Genomic DNA, 24,931 nt, shown 5'->3' on the forward strand with positions numbered 1-24,931 from the left:
AAAGGCAGATGTTTTAAAGATATTTTAAATACTAAGATATATTGTGAATTATACATATCCCATATTTGGGGGTTGAATTCTGTCTCAATTTTTGTTGTTTTTTAAATTATTATTTTGCTACCATTAAGTATATAAAATTCATAAATATTAAAACACTGTAATAGAGACCTACATATTTTCGCTTAATTTACCAGAACTCTAATTTCAAACAAGGACTGAAGAGAAGTTGTTGAGAAAACATTCATATGTGGAATGACATGGTCTAGCAAAGTAGTTTTCATCTGTTCCACCGAACCCTGAAGTCCTGCTGAAAAAAGTTTTAGTTAGGAATTCCACAAACACTTGACTTGAATATCCTTTTGAAAATAGCTTTTTTTAAAAATTATTTTTAACTGTAGAAAAAAAAATAAGGCAGGAGGAGGGTCAAGAGGGAGGGGACATACGTACACCTATGGCTGAGTAATAGATGATGTATGGCAGAAACCAATACAGTATTGTAAAGCAATTATCCATCAATTAAAAATAAATTTTAAAAATAAAGAACAACAACAACAATAAAATAAACAGACTCAAATTAGTTTTATACCAAATATTAATACCTGGATACCACAATCAGGTTAACTCATTTCACACAAACTTCAGAATAAAGTTTATTTTGCTATCGCTGTATGTATATATATTTGGACTCCTAGTAAATGTATCACTGATTAGGAAGGCCTACACTGGTCTTTTGTTCTTCCTTCCCATACCCCACTCCCACCCAATTCTGGCCTGCACATATTTGCTCATTAAAAGCTTTATAAGCAAATGCACTGCAGTACATGCATGTCATAAGCAATTAAGTGGCAGGTGAAGTGAAGGCATATCTTGCCTGTGTGCTCAAAGCATTAACAACAGTCAATAAAGGAACCTATAAACAGTCTCATCAAGACATTATCAACTGTTTATATTTGTTTAATTCCCTCTCCCCCTTTTCCTGATTTTAATACACGGTAAAAATGTGAGCAGTATGTTGGAAACTATTAGTGACTAACTGTAAAACCAATTTCCTGCTCCTTTATGTCCAAGTTCTGGATGAGTTTACTTGAAGAAATACTCAGAGACTGCAAGGCGAGCTGTTCAAGAAAAAAGAGTCACAGGAAACTAAATCATCTGTGAAGTCAGAATTTTTCTTTGTATTGATAGTCAACCAAATAAACTGGTTACTAAAAAAGAATGTTATCTTACCCCTTGATATTAGGTCTGTATTCATCACAACGTTCTTCATTAAACTTAAAATGTTAAAGTACTGAATTAGCAAAATTTATTTATACTAATAGAATCATGCTTATTATCTGCTTTCTTTCTTGGGCCTCTGCATTAAGCTTTCATTTAACTTGAAATTTAGCAACTAAGAGTTAAAAAAATTATTAGCCTAATATACTGGTGAAAACCCTGGAACTCAAACTAATATAGGGCCTTCCCTTAGAGCTTCTAGCCCTTGTTCACGGATCAATGTAAAGTGAAAACAGGGAGGAGGGAAGGAAGGACTCACTCCAGGTTGAGAGCGTCCCCTAGCGACAAGAAGAACAAGTTAGAAACAAAAACTGCGTATCACTCCTTAATATCCCAAAGATGTACCAACTGGTCAAGTGTTCTCAACCTCAGTCACAAGACAAGATTGTGAATATTATTTTATCTTTGTCTCCAAACTGGCCTTTTAAGGAAATCTGTGGTGTGAGTGAAATGGAAAGGGAAAAGGCAGCCTAAAATGTGCTATTTTGGAATGCTAAAGGATATAAATTTCACTGTCTGTCTGAGGATGACAGACAGTAATTGCTTACAGGCGGGGTGATTCTCAGGCTTCCCAGGTTGAGCCAGTGATTAAAAAACCCTCCTGCCAATGCAGGAGACGTAAGAGACTCAGGTTCAATCCCTGGGGTGGGAAGATCCCTTGGAGGAGGGCACAGCAACCCACTGCAGTATTGCCTGGAAAATCCCATGGACAGAGGAGCCTAGTGGACTACAGTTCACGGGGTTGCAGAGAGTTGGACACAACTGAATCAACTTAGCACAAGGTGATTCTCAGAAAATATATCATCTTCTCAGTCACTATGTTTAGGTATTTCCGTGACATGTGCTCAGAGCAGACAATTTTTATCACTCCTTTGCTACTTATACATTTTGTACCTTTATACGTCTATGAAAATAAGCTTCAACTTAAGCATGCTGACAATAATCAGCCTGGTAAACAGGACACCACCAACTCAGACACAAACACTTGTAAGGAGCCTATCCTACAGAGATTTTCAACACCTGAGTCCCGGCAACTTCACTACTGTAAGAGAAGAAAACACTGGGTTTGAAGTTAAGAACTTATTCTACAGGGCTGGCCAAAAAGTTTGAGCTTTTCTGTGAGCTGGTATGGAAAAAGCTGAATGAATTTTTTGGCCAATCCAATATAAAGCTAGTATTATCCTGATACCAAACCATTAAAAAAAGACATTATAAGAAAACTGCAGATCAATATTTCTCATAAACATAGATGCAAAACAACAAAAAGAAAAAATTTCAGCAAATTAAATCAAGCTATATATAAAATAGATAACATATTATAACAAACTGAGGTTTATCAATGGAATTCCAGATTGGTTTAAGATTCAAAAATCAATCAATGCAATCTACCATATTATCAGACTAAAAAACAAAAAATCATAGATCATCTCAAAAGGTGCAGAAAAAATTGTTGCAAGAGACAACCTCCCTTCACAATAAAACAAACTCAGCAAATTAGGAATAGAGGGAAACTTCATCAACCTGATGAAGGACATGTATGAAAAAACTACAGGTAACATTTCTTGATGGCATAAGGCTGAATACCTTGCCCCTAAGACTGGGAATAAGATAAAGACTCTGCTCTCACCTCTTCTGTTCAACACTGTACTGGAGGTTCTAGCCAGTGCAGTGAGGCAATAAAAGGTGTACAGATTAGAAAGGCAGAAGTAAAACTGTTTATTCTTAGACAACACAACAATATATGCAAAAAAATCTCTGGGAATCTAACAAAAAAGAAATGAGAACTAATAAGTGACTTTAACCAAGTTGTAGGATGCAAAGCCAATATGCATAAATCAACTGTTTTTCTATATACTAGCAACAAGCAACCAAAAATTTTAATTTAAGAAATATCATTTACTAATAAAAAAATATGAAATACTTAGGAGTAATTTCAATAAAAGCTGTACAAAACCAGAGCATTAAAATCTACAAAACATTACAAAGAAAAAGTAAAGATGTCTAAATAAGTCAAGAGATATACCATGTTCATTAGTCAAGACTCAATATTGTTAAGATGTGAATTCTTCCCAAGTTTATCCACAGATTTAATGGAATTCTAATCAGGTTTTTCTGTAGAATTTGACAAGCCAATTCTAAACTTCACACGGAAATGCAAAGAACCTAAAACTCCAAAACAACTTTGAAAAAGAATTGATTTCAAGACTTATTGTAAAGCTAAAATAATCAACACAGTGTGATATTGGAAAAACAAACAAACCCAAATCAATCAATGCAACAGCAAAGTAGAAAAGAAAGTCCAGAAATAGATTCACACAGATACATGGTCAATTGATTGCACTCTTCTCATAATCTTTGAGAGATTACAAAACAACATTCTAGTATCGACTAATCTTTGTCTCCATTCTTTCCTCACTGTGTTTATTTCCGATTATACCTCATGGATTTCATTTCTGAGACCCTTGAATTCTCATGACATTTTCCCAGTTATGGTAAAATATTTGGATCATGAGAGAGCATTTCCCTGAATATTTGTGAAATCTTTTTTCCTAAAACCTAGGGCACATTTCTGGTATTTCCCCTCCCAAGGTAAAACAAACCTTAAAACGACAAACATGGCTGGTGACCTGTTACCTTTCCATCAACTATTCTACCCACTGAGACAAAATCATAAAGGAGGATAAGTCACGGATCTATCAGTGCATTCTGAGGCAAATGATATTTAGATTGAAAGGTTATCAGTTTCTGTGCTACTCTGTCTCCATGAGTTTAAAACTGCAATATGGTTCTCTGTCCTTTGAAAACCTCCAATATCATTAAGAATCTAAGATTTACAACCCAGAAAAGACTTGATGCCTAAAACATTTTTTCAGAATACCCTGGCAAACCTTTCCTCATTCCCAAGAAACCCTCACCAGACCAAAAACTCTGGGTATGACACTTAAATCATTTTTGAACAAATTCCAAAGGAAAAAGGTTTTACTTTACCAGATTCAATTTAATTTGAAGTATACTCTCTCCCTGGAGAAGGAAATGGCAATCCATTCCAGTATTCTTGCCTGGAGAATTCCATGGACAGAGAAGCCTAGTAGGTTACAATCCACGGGGTCACAAAGAGTCGGACACGACTGAGAGACTTCACCTCACCTCATACTCTCTCCAACTCTCTGTAGTATCTCGGCCAGAATAAGCCAACTTTAGGAACAGGTATGGTCATCTCTGAACCATCTTTGACCCCAAATTCATTTAAATGCTCTTCTCTAGGAATCATGCCTTAAAACAAGGTGCTAGACATTAGCTTAGATTACCGCTACCACCCTCTCTATTTATGTTTCTTTTACCTTTAATAAGCTGCTAAGATTGACAAGCACTCAACAAGTTTAATCTGGCATGGATTTAATGGCTTTTACGTACAGGTATATATGGCCAGAGAATTTGGGGTCCAGAGACAAACTTTTCCCACTTTCAAAGTTATCTTGGGCTAGTCCTGGGGACAACAGAAATATTCTGACAGAACTCCAGACTCCAAGTGGACAAAATCCCTATTGTTCTGGTGCCTCTACAGGGCAACACAGAAGCTGAAGTCACTCTTACTAAGAATGAATTAAGCCCTCAATTGTGGACTCTCTGAGAAAACAGAACTAGAATGAAGATTACCCAGAGAAAGGGCTCGGCCACGAGATCAAAGGAACAGGGACAGAATAAGCCTGGGGAAGAGCATACAGGAGTATTTGAAGACTCTGATTTTAAACGAGGGTATTAAAGTAGGGGATCCAGTTTATCAGACATTTGGGACTTGGGAACTTTACAGCTAACAGATCCACCCTCAGATGCTGAGAACTAGAATCAGGTAAACACTAGAGATTGGGTTTAAAGTAGGACAGATAAACTGGCATAGGATGAAGCCCTGGGCATTGAAATTTTTTAAACTTCCAAGTGATTCTATGGATACCCAAGGTTGGGGACCATGGAGTTTATGAGAATAATATAACCATTTCCTTCATATTGTCAACAAGTCAGATAACTTAAAATACAAATTTAAGTAGTTAAAACACTTAAACACTAGGTCAAATATCTCAATTCTTACATTTCATGTTCTAAACAAATTCTGATACTCTTAAAAGGGAGAAAGAATTTTAGACCAAACATCTGATTACAACCTGAAAGCAGTATTCCTTCATTACAAGACCAGGACATTAAGACCAGGACATTGTAGGAAGATGCTAAGCACCAACAGTCAGTCTTTTATACAATAAAGATCAATTTTATAGACCATCTCTTGCTCAGCATAGAGTCTGATACTATATTTGAGTAATCAGTAATTATTAAAGTATCTAAAGGTAAATTACATTGAATGTTAATATTTAAAACCCCATTTACAGAGTAGCAAAATTCATAATTTTTGTGAAACAAAGCAACTTTGAAATAACATTTTTACAATAACAAATTAAAAACTTTATGATAAAAATTATAATGGAATCTGAATTTTAATTTTTAAAGCACCATGATAGTAATTCATTTGGCAGATCACCTCTATGCCAAGAGCCAGCACGGGCCATCCCACCCATGACAAGGTCATGTGGAAAAGAACTGTTAAGCAAGGCTTCAGGACTCGAGGGGCTCTCTAGACTGGCTCGAGCATCTACCCCAAAAACAGAATCTGTCTGTCCTACTATTTTGTGCCTTTCACCAACTCTTCTGACATTAACAGGGGCTATCCTTGACCACCTTTCTCTGGAGAAAATCAACTTAGGGCTCTAGCTAATAAGTCTCCTGGACATGAGAGGAATATTTCAAATCAAACCCCCTCTGTTAGCACTCTAGCTTGCTTGGCAGGTCTATCTAGACTCTTGCAGCTACACATATGATTGTTCACAGCCTCCCAACAGGAAGCCTAAAACATAGAGCCTTTCAAACAGTTAAAAGTTATTAGAGTAGTGCTGGTGTAGGATTTCATTATAGGGCCAATGCTTGTTGCTAAGTTCCCATATCTCTTATCCACTGTGCACCTGGGAGTGCATTAGTTAACATAGTTGGAATGTAAGAAAAACAAGTGTAGCCTTGAATTTACCCACATCAGATCTTTGAGCTAATTAGTTTTTTCTTGTAACTCACTGCACCTTTACTCTGTGAGAAATGTAACTCTGTTTGGCATTTTCTGAGGCTGACATAGATTAGAAATATAAAGAAAAAACATTTCAAGGGAAAATAAGTTTTCTGGTTGAGCAGCCTTTATCAAAAGAGGGTCATAAAATGTCCACAGGCCTCCAAGGCCAGAAGATAAGTACACAACATTGTCTATGGGAAAGGTTTGCAGAAAAAAATCTTGGTTGCGATAAAGACAAAACAGATGTAATGTTTGGGGTGACTCTGTATGACTCTGCACCTTTCATTTCCCTCTATGTACAAGTAAAGGTATAAAAGACCCTTTTGAAAATTAAAAAAAGGGGCCTCGCTTGAAGAAGCTTGGTCACGCTGTGTTTTTCTTTTTTTCTCTCCCTTACTTTCTTTTTCAGGCTGATCCCTTGGAGCATGGAGGCTCCCTGAGTTCACTTATCTGCCTGGGTTTCTAAGACCTGAAAGGGAAGACGTTCTGCGTTTTCACTCCCTCGGGAGACCAGGAGGGCACCTGTGGCCTCCGTCAACAGGGCAAACTCCTTGTCTCGAAGTTTTATTGGCTTTCTATGTAAAACAAGGAATATCAGCCTCTTTCTCTCCTCTATTTTCTTATCTACAACATTCTCTCCTTATCTCTCTCTAAATCATTCTCTTCGCCGATGCTGTCACACTTCGGATACCCTGGATCCAAGCCGGGGCAGGACCCCAGCAGCTCTAAATAAGTTACTTGACTCTCTCTATAATTTCTGATGGCCTAGAACTACTATAAAGCAAATTATTTTCTAGTTCTCAATGTTACTAATTCTTTTACCCTTTCCTAACCATTATCCGCATCCGTGGCCTGCAAAAACAAAACACAAACCAAAGCTTCCAATTTTGAAGCAATCTGCAAAATATTCCTAAATAAAAATTATTAAAGATTTAATAAAAACATGTACTCAAGGTATCTCTGGAAAACTTGGACTGTAAAACAACCAATCATCTGGACTTTTCTGAGACCATTCAATACTTTCCATATGATAAAGAAACCCAAAACAAGGTTAAAATTCAGACAGAGACACGGGTTCCAGCTGCAGTTCTGCCATTGAATAATCTATATGACGTTAAACGTTATCTTACCTCTCTGAAAACAGTAACCACCTTGCAACTTGTGTGCGTGTGTGCATGTGTGTGTACATGTCTGCACAAGTGTACACTGAGACTGAAGTCTACTCTAGGCCTAAAATTCTGTTTCTAGTAAAATGATAACAACTGGAAAAATCGAGAGACTGTGAATTACCTCTATAAAGCACCAGTATTCCTGTGCTTTCGTTTTAATATATTTTTAAAATTTACATTTCAAACTCTTTGATAACATGTAAGATATAAAATAGGATTTTAATATTTATAGCACGTAAGTTATCAATATTAATATAAATGCTTTCGTGAGGTTCTAAACCTAGTAGTTACCAAAAAAAAAAAAAAATGTTACAGACAGTCTTCACTTCACCACTGTACTCAACGATCACCTTAAAACACCCATGTTTCTTCTGTGTCATCATCCTTCCTCTGCAATATACTCACCAGTTTCCCTCATTTCTAATAAACAGTGTTCTCTTTTGTCTTACTTTAAAGTTGACCTTTCACTTCATTGGTTGACAAAATCAAGAAAAATTTTCTTTACCTAACTTTCCAGGACTGAGTAGGGACTGGCTGCAAATAGTAAAAGGCAGCTGTTATACTTAAGGTACCTCCTAGTTTAGAGGTACCCTGGAGAGACAGTAGACCTCATATTACAATGCTTATCCGTCAGTCGGTCAGTTCAGTCATGTCCAACTCTTTGCAACCCCATGGACTGCAGCACGCCAGGCCTCCCTGTCCATCACCAATATACTCTCAGTTTAAAAGTAAGATTCGAGCAACTCACCATTGTTCCAAAAGGAATGGCTCTTGAAGCATGGTAATAAATGGCTATGAAATTGATGAAGAAGGCAGTGCCACACACCATAGCGGGGATAAGGAATGCACCAATGAACATCTGCTTTATCCATCTCCTTCCTGAAAGAAAAGGGAAACTGTAACAATCGGAGAAGCTAGGTAGACAGACATGCATCAGTGTTTGAAAGGTGGCTATTTCTCTTATGAAGTTCCAGCTCTTTTCTAGCATTCTCTTTTCCTACACTTTCCATGTAGGAAATGGACATAATCAGATCTCCTCGGGACACTGTCTATCAGAAAAGAACCGTTAGGTTACTCTTGGTAAGATCTGATACTCCTAGGCTAAAGTCTGAACTCTGCCAACTTTCAAGAACAAGTGTATTAAAGTTTGGTTGGGTGTTCTTCACTTGCAATCAGACTAAAAGCGAATTTACGTTGTTTCCTGTTTTGAGTAACCTGTTCCTGCTGTGGAGACTTTTCTAGAGACCATAAACTGTACAGCTCTTAGCCTAACTAGTTTTCAGATCAAATTCAAAGCAGGCATTACCTCAGGCATCCTTACTTCCTCAGGACAGTAGACCTGCGTTCTAAGACTCATTTCCCATATCCAGAGGGAGAACAGAGAAACTGAACAGCTAAATAAAATAGTCAGGAATCTGCAATGATACTCCAGGCAATCCAAAGAATTATTTCTGTTTACAGTTAGACCACATTAAGTCTGACAGGACCAATTTTTTTTAAAAAGTCATAGTAAATCAGGATATCCTGGGGGAATTTTAAATAATCCTGTGCTCTGAGCTCCTCTAGCCTACTAACAGAAGGGCAGGATCCTCTAATGCTGACACTGCTTAGGAAGGGCTGGGAAAATCACAGTAGGAAGTCTCTATCCTGAGGAATATAATTCTAACATCTTTCAACAACCTTTCCTTCACAAACTGAAACATGCAAGTCTGCTGCTTTTATCACTTTTCTGACCCCAGCCAATTACAGGGAAAACCAAGGAGCTTAAAGACCTTAAATGCCATCACAGAAAGAAACACCAGAAGGCAGAAACCTCACATTATACATGAACACCCATCATTTTCAGGTCACAACAGTAAAGAAGCAAGGGGGTATTTCAGATGAAGCTCCCTTAGCAAAAGATTGTGACAGAAAATCTTTCTACAGGATCCTTTGATAAGTATTTAAGGGTCAACAGAAATAAACAGCTTTCATTCCTATTATCCTCCCACTGCCCAGACATATATCCATAAACCATGAAACATGCCTTTATGTTCAGCTGTAAAGCTATAGAGTCTATGAGGAAGCCTCCTGTGGAGCACTGCTAGGGAACTAGACACCTCAAAGCAAAATAATAACTTAAATACACTCTCTCCCACAGCTTCCTTAGGCCTAACTTCACAGTGGACAATGGAGATAATCTACTAATTATTCATAATTTTAGGAAATAAAATGTAAGGATTCCATAAAAAGCAGATGAGAACATGTAACAGGTTTAGTGGCGATTATGTGAAACTGGATAACAAACGACTTTATAACGGCTATACTGTGCATTTTAAACTCCATCTACCTCACAGTGAAATATTAGCATCTGTAATTAAAAACATAAACAGTAACTCAGAAATTACCTCCTTGTCTAGCATACAGACTTCCTCCAAAATAACCATTCACTGGAGACGTAGCAGCGTAGACAAATATGGCTGTACTGAGCATCGACCCCCTCCTAAAAAGGCAAAACAGCATACATGATGAACCAAGACCAATGATCTGAAGACAATATCATACAGTCTATCACATTAACATCTGTTTAATGTCAAAGACTAATATCACTGATATTACTGCTAATATCAAATTTAGCAGTAACAGAAAAAACGTATTCCTGGACTGCAGCGGACCTCAAAAGGCTGCCCAGTGAATGAATTTCTAGTTAAAATTACATGTAAATGGTAACAGACTGATCCTACTTTTTTTAAATTTGAAGTTAAATTTCATAATATTCCTAACAAATATTTCACATTTCTTTGGCAAACATACTAGAAGCTGGCACTAAAACTGTTTCACAGCCTTGTGAACCAATCACATCACATGGCAAAGAATATTCATCTGTCAAGAAAATTAATTAGAATATTTCTCTTTATAGTTTAACTGCTTAAGAGTCCTGCCTGCTGACAGAAATAAAATGGAAGTACTGTAACCTATATTACTACTATTACTTTAAATGGTATAGTACTGAGACTTCTATTTCGTTTCCCTTATACTGTTAAAATTGTTTTTAAAAATCCATAGGTCTACAAATCAACATTAACTCAGATCAATAATTTCTAACCTCTTCTTCCAGTAATGCTATCTAGGCAATTCAGATCAACTCTCCTACTGAACAAAACTGGACAAAAATATGTTAAATGCCTAATTGCAAAAAGAAATATTAAAATGATAAAATGACAGCATCATCTGCCATAATATAGAAATGTACTTAACTAAATATAAAGACCATTTCTGAAACTCACCACAACTAGGAAGGTAAAAATCTGTAGACAGAACATATAGCCTTGTTAATTTGAGTTAAAGAATACTCTTTTAAACACAGCTTACAAGAATATCACATTAATGTGTGCTCTGGAAGGAGATGCAACTTTCAAAAATTAACCATCTTCTGGATAATAATTATTACATTCCATTGTCTGTCTTGAAACATGTACCACTTTTTTGCTCAAACACGTAAGCTTAATTTCTTAAAGTAATGTGCATGTTAGAACACTTATAATACTCAATTACATAAATATATAGCTAAAAAGAAACGTGGCAGCAATATGTTTGTTTCCCATGTTTAAAAGATTGTGGGTCTCTCAAAGTTAATCAGTTTGAAAAGCCAAATTTGCTTTTTCAAGAATACAATTAAACACTGCAAATACTAACTTTTTTTCCCAGACTATCATTAAAAACCTGATCATTTTGCTTATTTCTGGGTGTGTGGATTCTGACACTGACAGAGCTCAGGCTGCTGTCATGTGACTAAGAGTCCAAAATGACTAGAGTTAAATCTGCAATTCCCAGAGAGATTTCCACTAGTGGAAGTGTGAGAATAAGCTACAGTTTTAAAAATAAGATATACCCTTGCACCATTTGTTCATAAATATCTTATGGGCATTTTCCACCCAAAATAGACCACTTTCATCTACAATGAAGAAATCTACTGAAGTAGAGAACCATCCTTGCTCATTTCTCTAAAACTGGGGGTGGGGGGAGAGAGGGTGATATCTAAGTAGCTGCTTTACCTACACTTGCCATCCCACCACTGCAGAGCATTTTACCAGACTTACTCATACCTTCTCAAACACCATGCTTTCTCCAGGGTTAATATCACACTAATTGGCACATCCACATTGATGCTGATTTTCTATCTATCTAAGTATTTTCTTCTTCCCTGATTGCCACAATCATCACTGAACAAAGTAATTTTCACAGGTTATACATTTATCTGCTTTTTATCCTCTAGAATCCTTGAGATATCTACTCCTGGAGTGAGTCTTACAAATTTTACATGCAAGTTTTTTTCATTTTCTCATCACTGTGCATTTTTATTATCTTTATCTTCATATCTAGAGCACTGAAAGTTAAGAGACAAGTTCTGGAGTCAGAGTGAAAGCGGTGAGTGTCAGTTGCTCAGTCGTGTCTATCAGCAACCCCATGGACTGTAGTCCGCCAGGCTCCTCTGTCCATAGGATTTTCTAGACAGTAATACTGGAGTGGGTTGCCATTTCCTTCTTCAGGGGATCTTCCTGACCAAGGGATTGAACCTGGGTCTCCCACATTGCAGGCAGACTTTTTACCATCTAAGCTATCAGGGAAGAGTGTTGAGGTTCAAATCTCATCTTACTAACACACCTTACTAATAGCTGTGTTATCTTACTCAAATTACTCAACCTCCCTGAGCTTCACCTTTCTCATCTGCGGGCTGAAGATAATAATAGCCTCTTCACAGGGCTGATGTGAGGATTAAATGAGCTAATGAGCATAAAGCTACTAACATGGAACCTCAGTAAGGTTAGTCACTTTGATCTCATAATAATATTCATAGGTGTAGTACTTATCATGTAAGTGATTAAGTATGTTCACTTCAAATGGTAGAAAAACCACTGATAACAATGACAGGCTTAAATAACAATGCATGCTGCTGCTGCTAAGTCGCTTCAGTCGTGTCTAACTCTGTGCGACCCCATAGACAGCAGCCCATCAGGCTCCCCCATCCCTGGGATTCTCCAGGCAAGAGCACTGGAGTGGGTTGCCATTTCTTTCTCCAACGCATGAAAGTGAAAAGTGAAAATGAAGTTGCTCAGTTGTGTCCGACTCTTAGCAACCTCATGGACTGCAGCCTGCTTGCCTGCTAATAAGCATCTAAAAGCTGAAGGTCTATAAGCAGAACAGCTTCAGCATTAAAAAATGAACTGCCAACATTGAAATATTAACATTTTAGAAAGAACAAAGCAAAAATTTTGATTCTAGGAGAGATTGCATGTGTGTGTGCTAAGTCGCTTCAGTCATGTCTGACTCTGTGCAACCCTATGGACTGCAGCCTGCAGGCTCCTCTGTCCACGGGATTCTCTAGGCAAGAGTACTGGAGTGGGTTGTCACTTCCTCCTCCAGGAGATCTTCCCAACCCAGGGATCAAACCTGTGTCTCTATGTCTACCTACACTGGCAGGCAGGTTCTTTACCACTAGCACCATCTGGGAAACCCCTAGCAGAGGTTACCCACTACTAAATTCTAACACTGTGACTATATAGTCAGCATCAATTCCATAGTGATGAATTTAATCCAGTATTTAATGTGAAGGATGATGCAGTCTCATGTAGGAAGGGGCTTCACAGATGGTACTAGTGATAAAGAATCTGCCTACCAGTGCAGCTTTCCTTGACTTTGAGATTTAGTTTACTTGAAATATATTATATCTTAAAATTAGAACTACCTACAAAACACTGAAGTTTAGGTTTTGGCCAATTATTTTAAGGTTTATGTGGTAACTAAAGTACAAAGGTTATATTAAAGAAATATAACAAACTACAGAGAAATACCTTTGTCAATTAATACATCATTCATTTCAGTTCAATAAGCACTGACTGAGAAACTTGAATACACAAAGTTCTTCAGGTACTCAAAGAATGCAAAGACAAGACCCACTCTCTACTCTCAAATAACTTACTGTCCAGTGCAAGAAACAATAATTTATAGTTAAACATTTAATATGTAACTAACGAGCCATGCTTTCAGCAACAATTTGTCACTTGTCCACCAAATGCCAGGCATATATAAGCAAGTACCATCAGGAACTGAAATAGAGGTATGAAATGTAACAGGAGACAAGTGTCATTCTGACTGAGGACTTCATAGGGCGGCATCTACACCCCAGGCTCAGAGTGTTTTTGCTTTGTTGAGGTCATGGCTCTCTGAGCACAAGGTTATAGGACTACTCAATAAAGACTTAAGATCTCCATGAATGTACAACTTTTTCTTAGGATCCAAAGGCCTCACATTAAAAATATCTTGCAACTGGTTTTGTCTTCAAAGGAACAGTGTACCAGAAACCATGTAAAGACAGAATAAAGGAAAAACCATGCAATTATTTTTCTAACCTCATGTGCCTTTCCACCACTCTTTTTAGTGTTAGTGTTATTTATAATGCTTTCTTCTATTCTGTAGAGCTCCAAGTTTCGGAGGCAAATATGAAGTACTAACTCAGTAAATGGGTAATCCTTGTATGCTTCTTAGGAAGACCTAATTGGACCTTCAGCTTTCATAAAAGTGTCTACTCACTTTGTCAAAGAACTCTTGATTTGTAATTCTGCTCATACCTCTAATGAAAAATAATCTTTATAAACAAGCAAAGTGTTCAGTAAGGTTAGTAATTTTAGAAGATAGCAGGAAAGTATACTTATTATAGCTGCAGAATACTGTTCATTATTTGTTTGCAATAATGGCACTTATGCTTTTAAAATTCTAAGATAATTAGAATCAGCAGATATTTAATATGATTGACTTAAAGGTTCAATTATTAAAACTATTAAAGAACAATGAAAAAGTAATAAAGTTATAAACATATGAACTTACTCTGTATACAAATCTTCTATCATTGCAACAATAATAACAATGAGAGATACAGCAAATATCTGACATCCAGAACCAATGAGAGAGGAAAATATCAGTGGGTGACTTGATGGTCTAAATACATCTCCGTGCACCTGCTTCCATCCATATTCATCTCCAAGGTCTCTATCCTATATATATATATAAGTGTTGAGAGAAAAGAAAATAATCCAGAATGAAATTAAAATACATAAAATAGCTTAAAAAATTACAACTACAGTTGTAAGTTCCCTCCCTACAAATTTAGAGCTATTAAAAGTTTCAAAATATCAAAAAAGACATTTCAAATTTAAATAATTTCTGCCTTAATAACTTACTATGTTATAAAGTGTGATATTACTGAAACTCAGAAAGGTGGCTCCTGGTTGTACTCAGAAAATCTCAAAGAATGGAAAAAGAAAAGGTCTAGGAGCAAAAAGAAATGGTAACACAGGGAGAAAAGCCCAGCGGCTCTCTGAACATTACCTCCAGATGCTATTCTTGACATTACATCATGACTATGGCTCATGTATGACCAGGGCCCAGGTGGAGAACAAAAGAGAAGATTAAAACCAGTACTAGATGCCCTAGCAATGCAGAAGTGCCTCTTATAGCCTGGAGCCTAAGAAAATACACGGAGAATATATCAAATAGTTAAATAACTATCAGTCAGTTCATTCGCTCAGTCACATCCTACTCCTTGAGACCCCCTGGATGGCAGCACGCCAGGCCTCCCTGTCCATCCCCAACTCCCAGAGCTTGCTCAAACTCATCTCCATTGAGTCAGTGATGCCATCCAACCATCTCATCCTGTCGTCCCCTTCTCCTTCTGCCTTCAATCTTTCCCAGCATCAGGGTCTTTTCCAATGAGTCAGTTTTTCGCATCAGGTGGCCAAATTACTGAAGTTTCAGCTTCAGCATCAGTCCTTCCAGTGAATATTCAGGACTGATTTCCTTTAGGATGGACTGGTTGGATCTCCTTGCAGTCCAAGGAACTCTCAAGAGTCTTCTCCAATACCACAGTTAAAAGCATCAATTCTTTGGCACTCAGCTTTCTTTATGGTCCAACTCTCATATCCACACATGACTACTAGAAAAACCAGGGCTTTGACTAGACAGACTTTTGTTGGCAGAGTAATGTCTCTCCTTTTTAATATGTTGTCTATAGTGCTTTTTTAAACAAAACATTAAATTATGCCTTTTCAACCTGAGTAAGCAAATATCTAAAACAGAGTTTCTTAAGAAATATCAATCAGACCCTCAAGATACTCTCTGGGTTTCTTTCAGTGGCGGCAGGGGAGGAGGAGTCTGGGTCAGCTATATTTGAGAGGCAGCAAATATTTCACGTTTTCATACTGTTCATGGGGTTCTCAGGCAAGAATACTGCAGTGGTTTGCCATTCCCTTCTTCAGTGGACCGTGTTTTGTCAGCAACTGAACTGAACTGAAATAGTTCATCTATCCTCTGATATTTCACAAGACACATATGCAGATTAAAGTTTTTATTTAACTGTTTTCCAAGCTTATTTAATGATGGAGCATATCTACACAGAATATTCATTAACAACTGAATGACTTTGCTGTACATTTGATACTAACACAACATTGTAAATTAACTATACTTCAGTTTTAAAAAGGGGGAAAAAAAAGATTAGCCATTAACATTCCCTGATGATCAGGACTCTGTGCTTTCACTGTCAAGGGCAGGGGTTCAACTCCTTGTCGAGGAACTAAGATCCCACAAGTTGTGCAGTGTGGTCAAAAAAAATTAACAAACAAACCAAAAAAACCATACTTTTGCTCATTTACAACACTGTTCTATAATTTAGTAAAAATAATTTCAAAAGCAAACCTCTGAACCATCTGAACTAAATGTAAATCAGACGAGATTGGGCGCGTTCAGGGTGGGATTCATGTTAATGTATGGCAAAACCAATAGAGAATTGTAAAGTAAAACAAAAAAAAATTTAAAAAAAATGTAAATCAATCTTTCCACTAACTCTTAATTTTATGCAATATTTAGCAGCATTAGAAAGATACCAATACAAGTCGACAACCTCCTAGCTGCAATTCTGAAATCAAAAGCTCTGAAAAGTGAGTCTGTTTCACAAGCTTGACATATCCTTCTCTGTTGGCAAATCTCAAGACTGATCTAAAAAGAGATTACTTACACTGTTTATTTTATTCATCCCACTTAGGGTGAATATTCATATGTTTTGCTGAAAACACATTAATGTATTTGATTATAGGACATTTAATCAGGGCACTTAAAAACATTAAAATATTTGATTGGAGTTTATATCTTTCTAAAGCCTGAAAATTCTGAATTCTAAAGATCAGCTGATCTCAGGATTATAAACCCAGTTCCAACATTCAAAAACACTTGAGTTCAATTGTTTTGTAAATACAATGTATTAATAAAATGTTTGCTTACCATGTCATCCATTTCTTCTTCTTTACTATACCGGGCATAATCTTTTCTTAAAGTTCTCATTAAAATCATTGAAACTAAGCCCACTAAGAAGATAACCATCATGAAGGAGTTGAAAATTGAAAACCAGTGAATCTAGAATAACAGAAAATAAAGTATTACTTACATGAAATACCAGTTACAAAATTCATAGGTTTCATGATGACAATAGAATGTTTATGCAAAAGAAAAAAAAAAAAACACAAAAAAATCTTCTAAAACTTTTACATGAAAATCCAAAATTAAAATACACTAGAGAAGAGTAATCAAAGAGATTGGCTTTCTTTCCAGTAAGCTTCAGATGCATTAAAAGTATGATACTGTATATATAGATTATCACAATCAAAGTGTACAAATAAAGTACAATTTGGCCACACTGAGTATGCTATTCAGTATTACAGAGAAAGAACATGGGTTTTGGAATCAAAACACAGTTCAAACACAGGCCCTGACCCCGTTTTCCTTCATCAAAAATGAAGGAAATGATACTATATCATAAGTGATTTGTACATTTTAATATATATGTAAGCTACATGTCACCATTGTCTGGCACAGGTCAGTGAATACTCAATAAATATTAGTTCCCTTCCCTCTAACTGAGCAACAACCTGAAAACCTTATCAAAATGATAAGACTAAACCATCATAGTTGGGTGCCGTGGACTTAAGCCACCTTCCTATCCACAGAACAGAGAACTCTGAGGTATTCCATAGTTTCTCACTGTCCCCGAGGCTCTTGACTTTGATTCCACCCATACATTTGTAAAAAAAATTATGTTCAGATGCAGCACATATGACTTCAACTATGTCTGTGGCACTGTCCAAGAAGTTCTTTACATTTTAATTCCCCAAAATTCTTCCTTATGGATAGTTTCAAAACTTCTCTTCTCTCTCATTTCATTTTTTCCCCCTTCCTCTCCATTCCCAAGCCATCACCTCTCACCTGACAGCTCTAATGGCCTCCTAGGTGATGACCCTTATGTTTGGCCTTTCCCCTTCCTCTCAGTCTATCCTGTAACAGCTAATCCAGTACATCTTTCTGAAACATCATGTTCATATATCACTTCTCTAAAACGTACAGTGACATTCCCTATTTTTTCACATATCAAAGAGAAAGTGTTAGTCACTCAGTTGTGTCCAACTCTGTGACCCCATGGATGGTAGCCCACTAGGCTCCTCCATCCATGGGATTTTCCATCCAAGAATACTGGAGTGGGTTACCATTTCCTTCTCCAGGGTATCTTCCTGACTTCAGGGATCGAACCCAAGTCTCCTGCATTGCAGGCAGACTCTTTACCTTCTGAGCCACCAAGGGAGCTTGCATATCAAACCTAACCTATTCACATATAAAGTTTATCACAAAAGTATCTCTTAAGATTTATAAATGCACTGTATAATAATAGGTTTTTACAAAGATTTGTTTTTGCTACTCTGGAAATTAATGACCCAGAAAAGGACAAGAGAGAAAAAAATTATATCTACATATATATGTGTATATATATACATACACACCCACACACATAACTCATAGCTTTTTTCAATTTATCAAATTTTTGAAAAGAAGTTTTATATAGTTACTATTTGGTAGTAAGAAAGATATGCCCCCAAATGTTAAAATTTCTAACAAAGCTCTCTATTTTCTAAATCAAAGATGCAAACTTTAATACCTATTATAATGTACTACTAATAACCTGACATTTTATAATATTCCTTTATCCCCCAAATTATAAAATGTTGCATGATTCTGAAGTTATTAACCAAGGAAAATATTTCTTTAAAACAATAAAGAAACGAGATGTCACACAGCAGTGACTGACCCTATGGACTGCTGCCTCCAGCACCCTCTAGTGTTGCTACCCTAAGAGTAGCACCCCAGGTTTACCACAAACATCAGAACAGTGGAGATTAACAGAACCACCAGTGCTGCTGCTTCTTGAGCACCTGCTATCGAAGGTTTTATACCAGAGGTTTTATAAACACAGTCAAATGGAGTTTCACAACAACTCTGCAAGGTAGTATAACCCTTGCTTCAATGTTGAAACAAAGCTAAAGAACTGAGTCCTCTCACCAAGGTTACAGTAAATGACAGAGACTGGGTTTACATGCAGTTGGAGCTCCTAAGTCTGTGCTTGTAAGTCACTGTATAACAAACAATCCCAATGCTTCCCAGTAGATCCCATCCGCTCCTACCTACTCAAGGAAAAAGGTTCATTAATTCTTCCCCATCTTCTGCATCATCAGTTTTGTATTCTTTATGGAACCCCATCAACATACAAACATGTTTTCCTTACATTTCAAAAAACAAAACAAAAAACACCCCAACTCCCTCCTGGTCCCATCTTTCCTGCTGACTACTGCACCATTTCTTCACTCCCATTAATAGCCAGACTTGTTGCCTCCAATTACTCTCCCCTCATTCTCTCTTATACCAGCTCTGTTGAGACTGTGCCCCACTACTATACCAAAATTGTTCTCTGTCAAGTTCACTGACGACTCCAGATGAATCCACAGTTACTGTCAGTACTCATCTTACTAGCCCATCAGCAACAATTCAGAACTAACCTTTCTATCAGAAAATGACAGACTTCCTTCTCCTGGCTTTCAGGATGTCACACAATTCTTTTTAACACCATACAAGAATCTCTTCAGAGCGCTGAGCTGGTTTTCCGCTTTTCTCTCTAAATTTACACTACTGCCCCCAGGGCTCAGTCCTTAGTGTTCTTCTATTCCTATACACTCTTTCTTGGCAACTGCATTCGGTCTCACAGCTTTAAATACTACTTACATGCCAACAACCACAGGACTTCTATCTCTAGCCCTGGCCTCTCTTCTGAACTCCATTTGACAGATCCAACTAGCTGGTCATTATCTCCATCTGGATGTCTTGAAGACACTTCAAAACTACCATGTCTCAAACTGTACTCTGATCTTCCGCTCCAACTCTCCAAACACAGTTTTTTGCCCCATAGACAGCAGCTCCACTTTAACAGGTGCTCAGGCCCCTCTGAGCTCACATCTGAACTCAGCATTATAGTTAAACCTTTGAGATTCACACCCCTCACACTGTGCCCTATAGATGGCAATTGCTTACTGTGTGACTGATTGAAGCACATACTGAATGTCCTAAAGTACACAATTTACCTACCCTGTGTTGAAAAAAGGATGGATCAAGATATTTGTCAAATCGATCTTCAAATTTTACATCTGATTTTTTCCATTTTACCTGAAAAAAAAAAAATTTGAATATCAAGGACAGTAAACAATACTCTGAGCAAAATTTGAAGATTTACACTCTAAGAATAAGAAATTTGAGAAATGGTAGAAAGTTACTACCAATCTAAGAAGCTGAAATATATGATTAAAAAAACTACTTAACTTCCCTTTCTGTGTATTAACAAAACTTATGACTTTACTTAGAGTGATCATTTCAGTTTTCAAGGATTATTAACTGTTAAATTCTCTGACCTCATAAATGTGGTAATAATTAAATAGACAAAATAAGAATCTGAACATCTTTGTCTTTAGATTGCATTAGTTTTATTACAAAGATTGTGTTTCTTCATAAATACAGCTATGTAAATATTACTTGTACTAGGTACATATGCACAAAGCTTGAAAAACTTTCAAAACTATCTCATAGCAATGGACTCATTCTAGTTACCAGGAAAAGAAACTTGCAAAGAGAGAGGCTACCTACATCAGATTTCTCTTCTTTCCATTACTTTTAATCCTAATAGAACAGAATTAACTTGACAGCTACAAAGGGCTCTTACTCTGCAAGAGCATCTTATTCCATCTGATAAAGCAAAATACAGTAAACTACTCATCCAGAAATTTTCAACATAGCATCATCTCTTAATCTGCAACAGTAAAAAGGAAAGATAAGGAGTACTGCTAAAAAGTAACCATGAGAATACATGGCTGGGTTAGCTAACTGCTCAGTTATAATGGTAAACTTTGCTGAAGCAATTGGTAGGTCTTGCCATTGCGTAACAAGTATCTATTACTACAGACTTAAAGTAAATCTCCTTGTTTTCAGGAGGCTTACTTACAGACATTGGGGAAATACAGTCTAATAAGATTTTTACTATATAAATTAAGTACTGAGCAGTATTTCTGTTGCATCCCATTTCAAGCTACATTTTCATTGACTGAAGTTGTAAAACTTAATTTTTGATGTTAAGTCACGAATACTTCTTCCTATATACAATTATTTTCATACTTACTGAATATGACATCTGGATTTTAGTATTGGGAACCAGTTTCACCTTTCCTTCACTAGTAAGATTAACATCAACAATTCGATTTCCATTAAAACCTATTTCAAGTTTTTTATAGGTCCAAAGATAATAATCTTCTCCATTTTCATCTGCTTCACCAACTATACCTACAAAAGAAATAACACTTCATACAAGGTATGTAACATCACTTATAATATTTAAAACACATTAGAAACTAAAGCTCAGTAAAAGGCATTTTTATAAAAAACAGCAACATTACCATTATTCCTTACAGTTAGAACAAGGAAGAGCTGCAGGCTGGACTTCTCTTTGTTAACTACTTGGCAAACCCAAACCATTTTCACTTCATGCTAAAAAAGTGATGAACAGCTCAGCATAGTCTATCATTAATTTGATCTTCAAAGTTCATATTTTGATCCTCAAAGTATACCTTCACTGTAATAATTATGACCATATACTTTATATTTCCTGATATCTCAAAACTTCAAGGAAGCACTACATTACCATTTGGCAAGGTTCTCAGTTTAGTGGCCAAACTAGAATTAAAGCCAAGGTTTCCAGAGCTCTAGTCTCGTATTTCCTCTAATGACCTATGACCAATCCATTCCTAATAGCTGCACATGCGTACATTAAGTATTAACCGTTCAGTCATGTCCAGCTCGTTGTGACTCCATGGGCTGGAGCCCACGAGGCTCCTCTGTGCACGGAATTCTCCACGCAAGAACACGAGAGTAGGCTGCCATTCTCTTTCCAGGGGGTCTTCCCGATCCAAGGATCAAACCCGGGTCTCCTGCGCTGCAGGTTGACTCTTTACCACCTGAACCACCAGGGAATGCCTCCTCTTTACACCTCAAGTCTTAGAATTACCCCTAGGATTTTGTCAACAAAATGACAGAAGTGTTGAAGACAAATGGTAATGAGGCAATAGTTAAAATGACCATTTTGATCACAATTTGGGATACTGAAGGAGAAGACCCAAACAAGGAAGCAGGTAGTAGCTGAGGACCATCTCTTGCACCCTCATACTGTCAGTTAGCTATCCAATATTCCCTACACCCAAGCCTATAAATTCATTGGAAAATCTTAGGTTCTAGAAGTTACTCCTTGGGTCTTCCCTCTATGGTCAATGCAACTCATGAAAGCTTTGGGGGTGGGGGGGAATCATTTTTTTTATTAAGAATCATTTGCTTATTAACCAAAGCTGTTCTAATTGGTACAAGTTCAAGGAATACAGATGCATTTTGTTTCAGGTTGTAGAGGGATAATAAAATCCTCCTAATAATTAATTTCATGGAATTTTATTTACCCATCTACTCTGAAAACTCTGAGGGTGGAGACATAATTACACTAAATAGGAAAGCATTCTCTGGGGGACTTTTAAAAGACCTAAGACCTTTATCCCAAGAAAAGCCAGGTAAAGATTTGTTTCTGACAAGGTTTTCCACGGTTCAGACATTCTAGGACATTCAAAAGTATCTGCCCTAAATATGGCAGAAACCCAGAGCTAAAAAAGATTTATGTTAAGACAGGAAAACACAGCTGCCATGTTGCTATGGAGGCCCAAGAAATGACTGGAAAAGCTTAAGGTTCCAGGCAGGAAACCCATAAGCAATGAAAAGAGCAGGAGAGGGACTTGCTCTCTCACCAAAAAGAGGAAACCCAGATTAAAGGATTCTCCTAAACTACAGGCTCAGAAATCTTCAGCGAGTATTCAGCAGATCTTCCTGCTACCCTCAGAGCTGATCAGAGAAATGTCTGTTATACTAATTATAGTCATTTACATGGAATGCTTCCTATTTATACCTAATTAACATGCAACACAGTAATGATGCTGCATGCAATTATATCTTGAGAGTAACTTTCTTATAATTCCATCTTAGTCATAGTGTTAGTCGCTCAGTCATGTCCAACTCTGCAACCCCATGGACTGTGGCCCGCCAGGCTCCTCTCTCCATGGGATTCTCCAGGCAAGAATACTGGAGTGGATTACCATTCCCTTCTCTAGAGAATCTTCCCAACCCAAGGATAGGACCTGGGTCTCCTGCATTGCAGGCAGATTCTTTACCGTTGGAGCTACAAGGAAGATCCTTAATTCCATCTTAGTACCATATTAAACTCTGAGTTGATATGTTCAGTCTTGCAATTTGCTTCTCATGAATACAGCAGGCTGCTAATAATTTTAAGAATTAGAATATTAACTATATGTACTAATTATATATAAGAACAAATGTCCAAAGATCAAAAAACAAACAACAACAAATGCCACTAAGAGAAAAATGTGATCAAACATGCTGGCTATGATAGATGGCTGTACTTTTGCACATTAAGTAATTTACTCAAGTTCAGCACAAACAATGTCTGGATTATGCACAAACCGGTATTACTATTCCACTGCTCCTCTCTATCAACAGAGATGAACCAGGACATACAATATAAAAAAATAAAACATAAAAAAGTTAAAAAAATTTTTAAACATAATAGACTTTTGGAAAATAACATAAAACTAGCAAAACAAGTCATTCAGGAGACTCTTGTACCTAAAAATCAGACCACCACAATTCTGCATAAGATAAAACCAGAATATAATTTTAAAATCCTATTCAGTCCCCTTAATTGTATTTGATAAATCAAAGTAAGATATGAGAAAAATGGGGGCAAGAGGAATATTTCAGACTGTTCAAAGCACCTTTTAATTTCTTGAATCTAAAAAATTATACTGTATGAAAGTTATATTTTCAGGAATTTTCATGTAAAGTTTGACACAATGTCAAAAATCTTTCAAGTAACAGGAAACCATATAAAATTTGTATTAAAATAATTCTGTGGAAAATAGTGAAAACACATTTATTGATTCAGTGTACAATCACCTGAATAGTCATTACAGAAATCTTGCTTATTATGCAAATATCCCCCAAACTTTAAATGTAACATACAGTACTTACCCCATATTGGTAAGTCATCTATGTACATCTGGTACCAGTAGTGATTTTTGATAGCATACACAAATGCATCTCTCTTTTCTTTATCTAAGTCAATTTCACAGTAAGTGCCTGGCATCACATCATCTACATAAAATAAAAACTGCAAATCAGCACTCTCACTTGCAGAAGAGTTACAGGAATATTAGCACACACAAAAACAACATTTATAGAAGTTGAAATTTCTACTCCTAACAGTTGAACCTGGGTGATATATATATAGGAATTCAGTATACAATTTTTCCTCTTCTGTGTATGTTTAAGATTTTCACAATAAAAGAATTTTAATCAACTTTATTTTCAAAGATATCTTATTAGTGAAGAATGGGTCTCTTATAGAAAGAAAATTATATAGAACATCTACAGAAAAACTTTCAAATGAATAAACTGATTTAAAACAGAAATGAAAAGCTTAAAACACATAGGAAAGCTTCATTTTATTAAAAAAAACTCAAGAATATAATCCTAAGTAAAGCCAACAATTTCTACCTATACAATCTCTGAGATTAGTATTCATCTGAACATTCTTGGAAATCAAGTCACCGGAGGCCACAGATTCTATGAGAAATGCCAGTGACTTTTCATAATTCGGAAGATTAAAAGGCAAACCTCTATCCAGCAGGTGTCACTGTATATAAATTACTGGGAAGTTCCCTCGAGATGAGCCATCTCCATTCTTGACTGCTTTTAAAAATACTCCTATCTGAAAATACCGTTCAGATGGTCTCTAACTTATAAACCTTTCAAAAATGTGTTTAGGATCATTAGTTTCTACACAAAACAAAACAAAATCTGAAAACACTCTATATGACCA

General features: G+C 36.6%; 1 protein-coding gene across 1 annotated transcript in view; it reads right to left on the minus strand.

Annotated features, from left to right (window-relative positions):
- TM9SF3 (transmembrane 9 superfamily member 3) overlaps positions 1-24,931 on the minus strand; it is a 61,988-nt gene that overhangs the window by 16,229 nt on the left and 20,828 nt on the right. The window contains exons 3-9 of the mRNA XM_040254641.1: positions 24,082-24,204; positions 21,125-21,285; positions 20,044-20,121; positions 16,864-16,995; positions 14,416-14,582; positions 9,939-10,033; positions 8,300-8,430 (exon numbers count right to left, since the gene is read on the minus strand). Coding sequence (XP_040110575.1) covers positions 8,300-8,430; positions 9,939-10,033; positions 14,416-14,582; positions 16,864-16,995; positions 20,044-20,121; positions 21,125-21,285; positions 24,082-24,204 — 887 coding nt within the window. The remainder of the gene's footprint in view (positions 1-8,299; positions 8,431-9,938; positions 10,034-14,415; positions 14,583-16,863; positions 16,996-20,043; positions 20,122-21,124; positions 21,286-24,081; positions 24,205-24,931) is intronic.

The sequence above is a fragment of the Oryx dammah genome, unplaced genomic scaffold (assembly GCF_014754425.2).
Source record: "Oryx dammah isolate SB20612 unplaced genomic scaffold, SCBI_Odam_1.1 HiC_scaffold_14, whole genome shotgun sequence".
NCBI lineage: Eukaryota > Metazoa > Chordata > Mammalia > Artiodactyla > Bovidae > Oryx > Oryx dammah.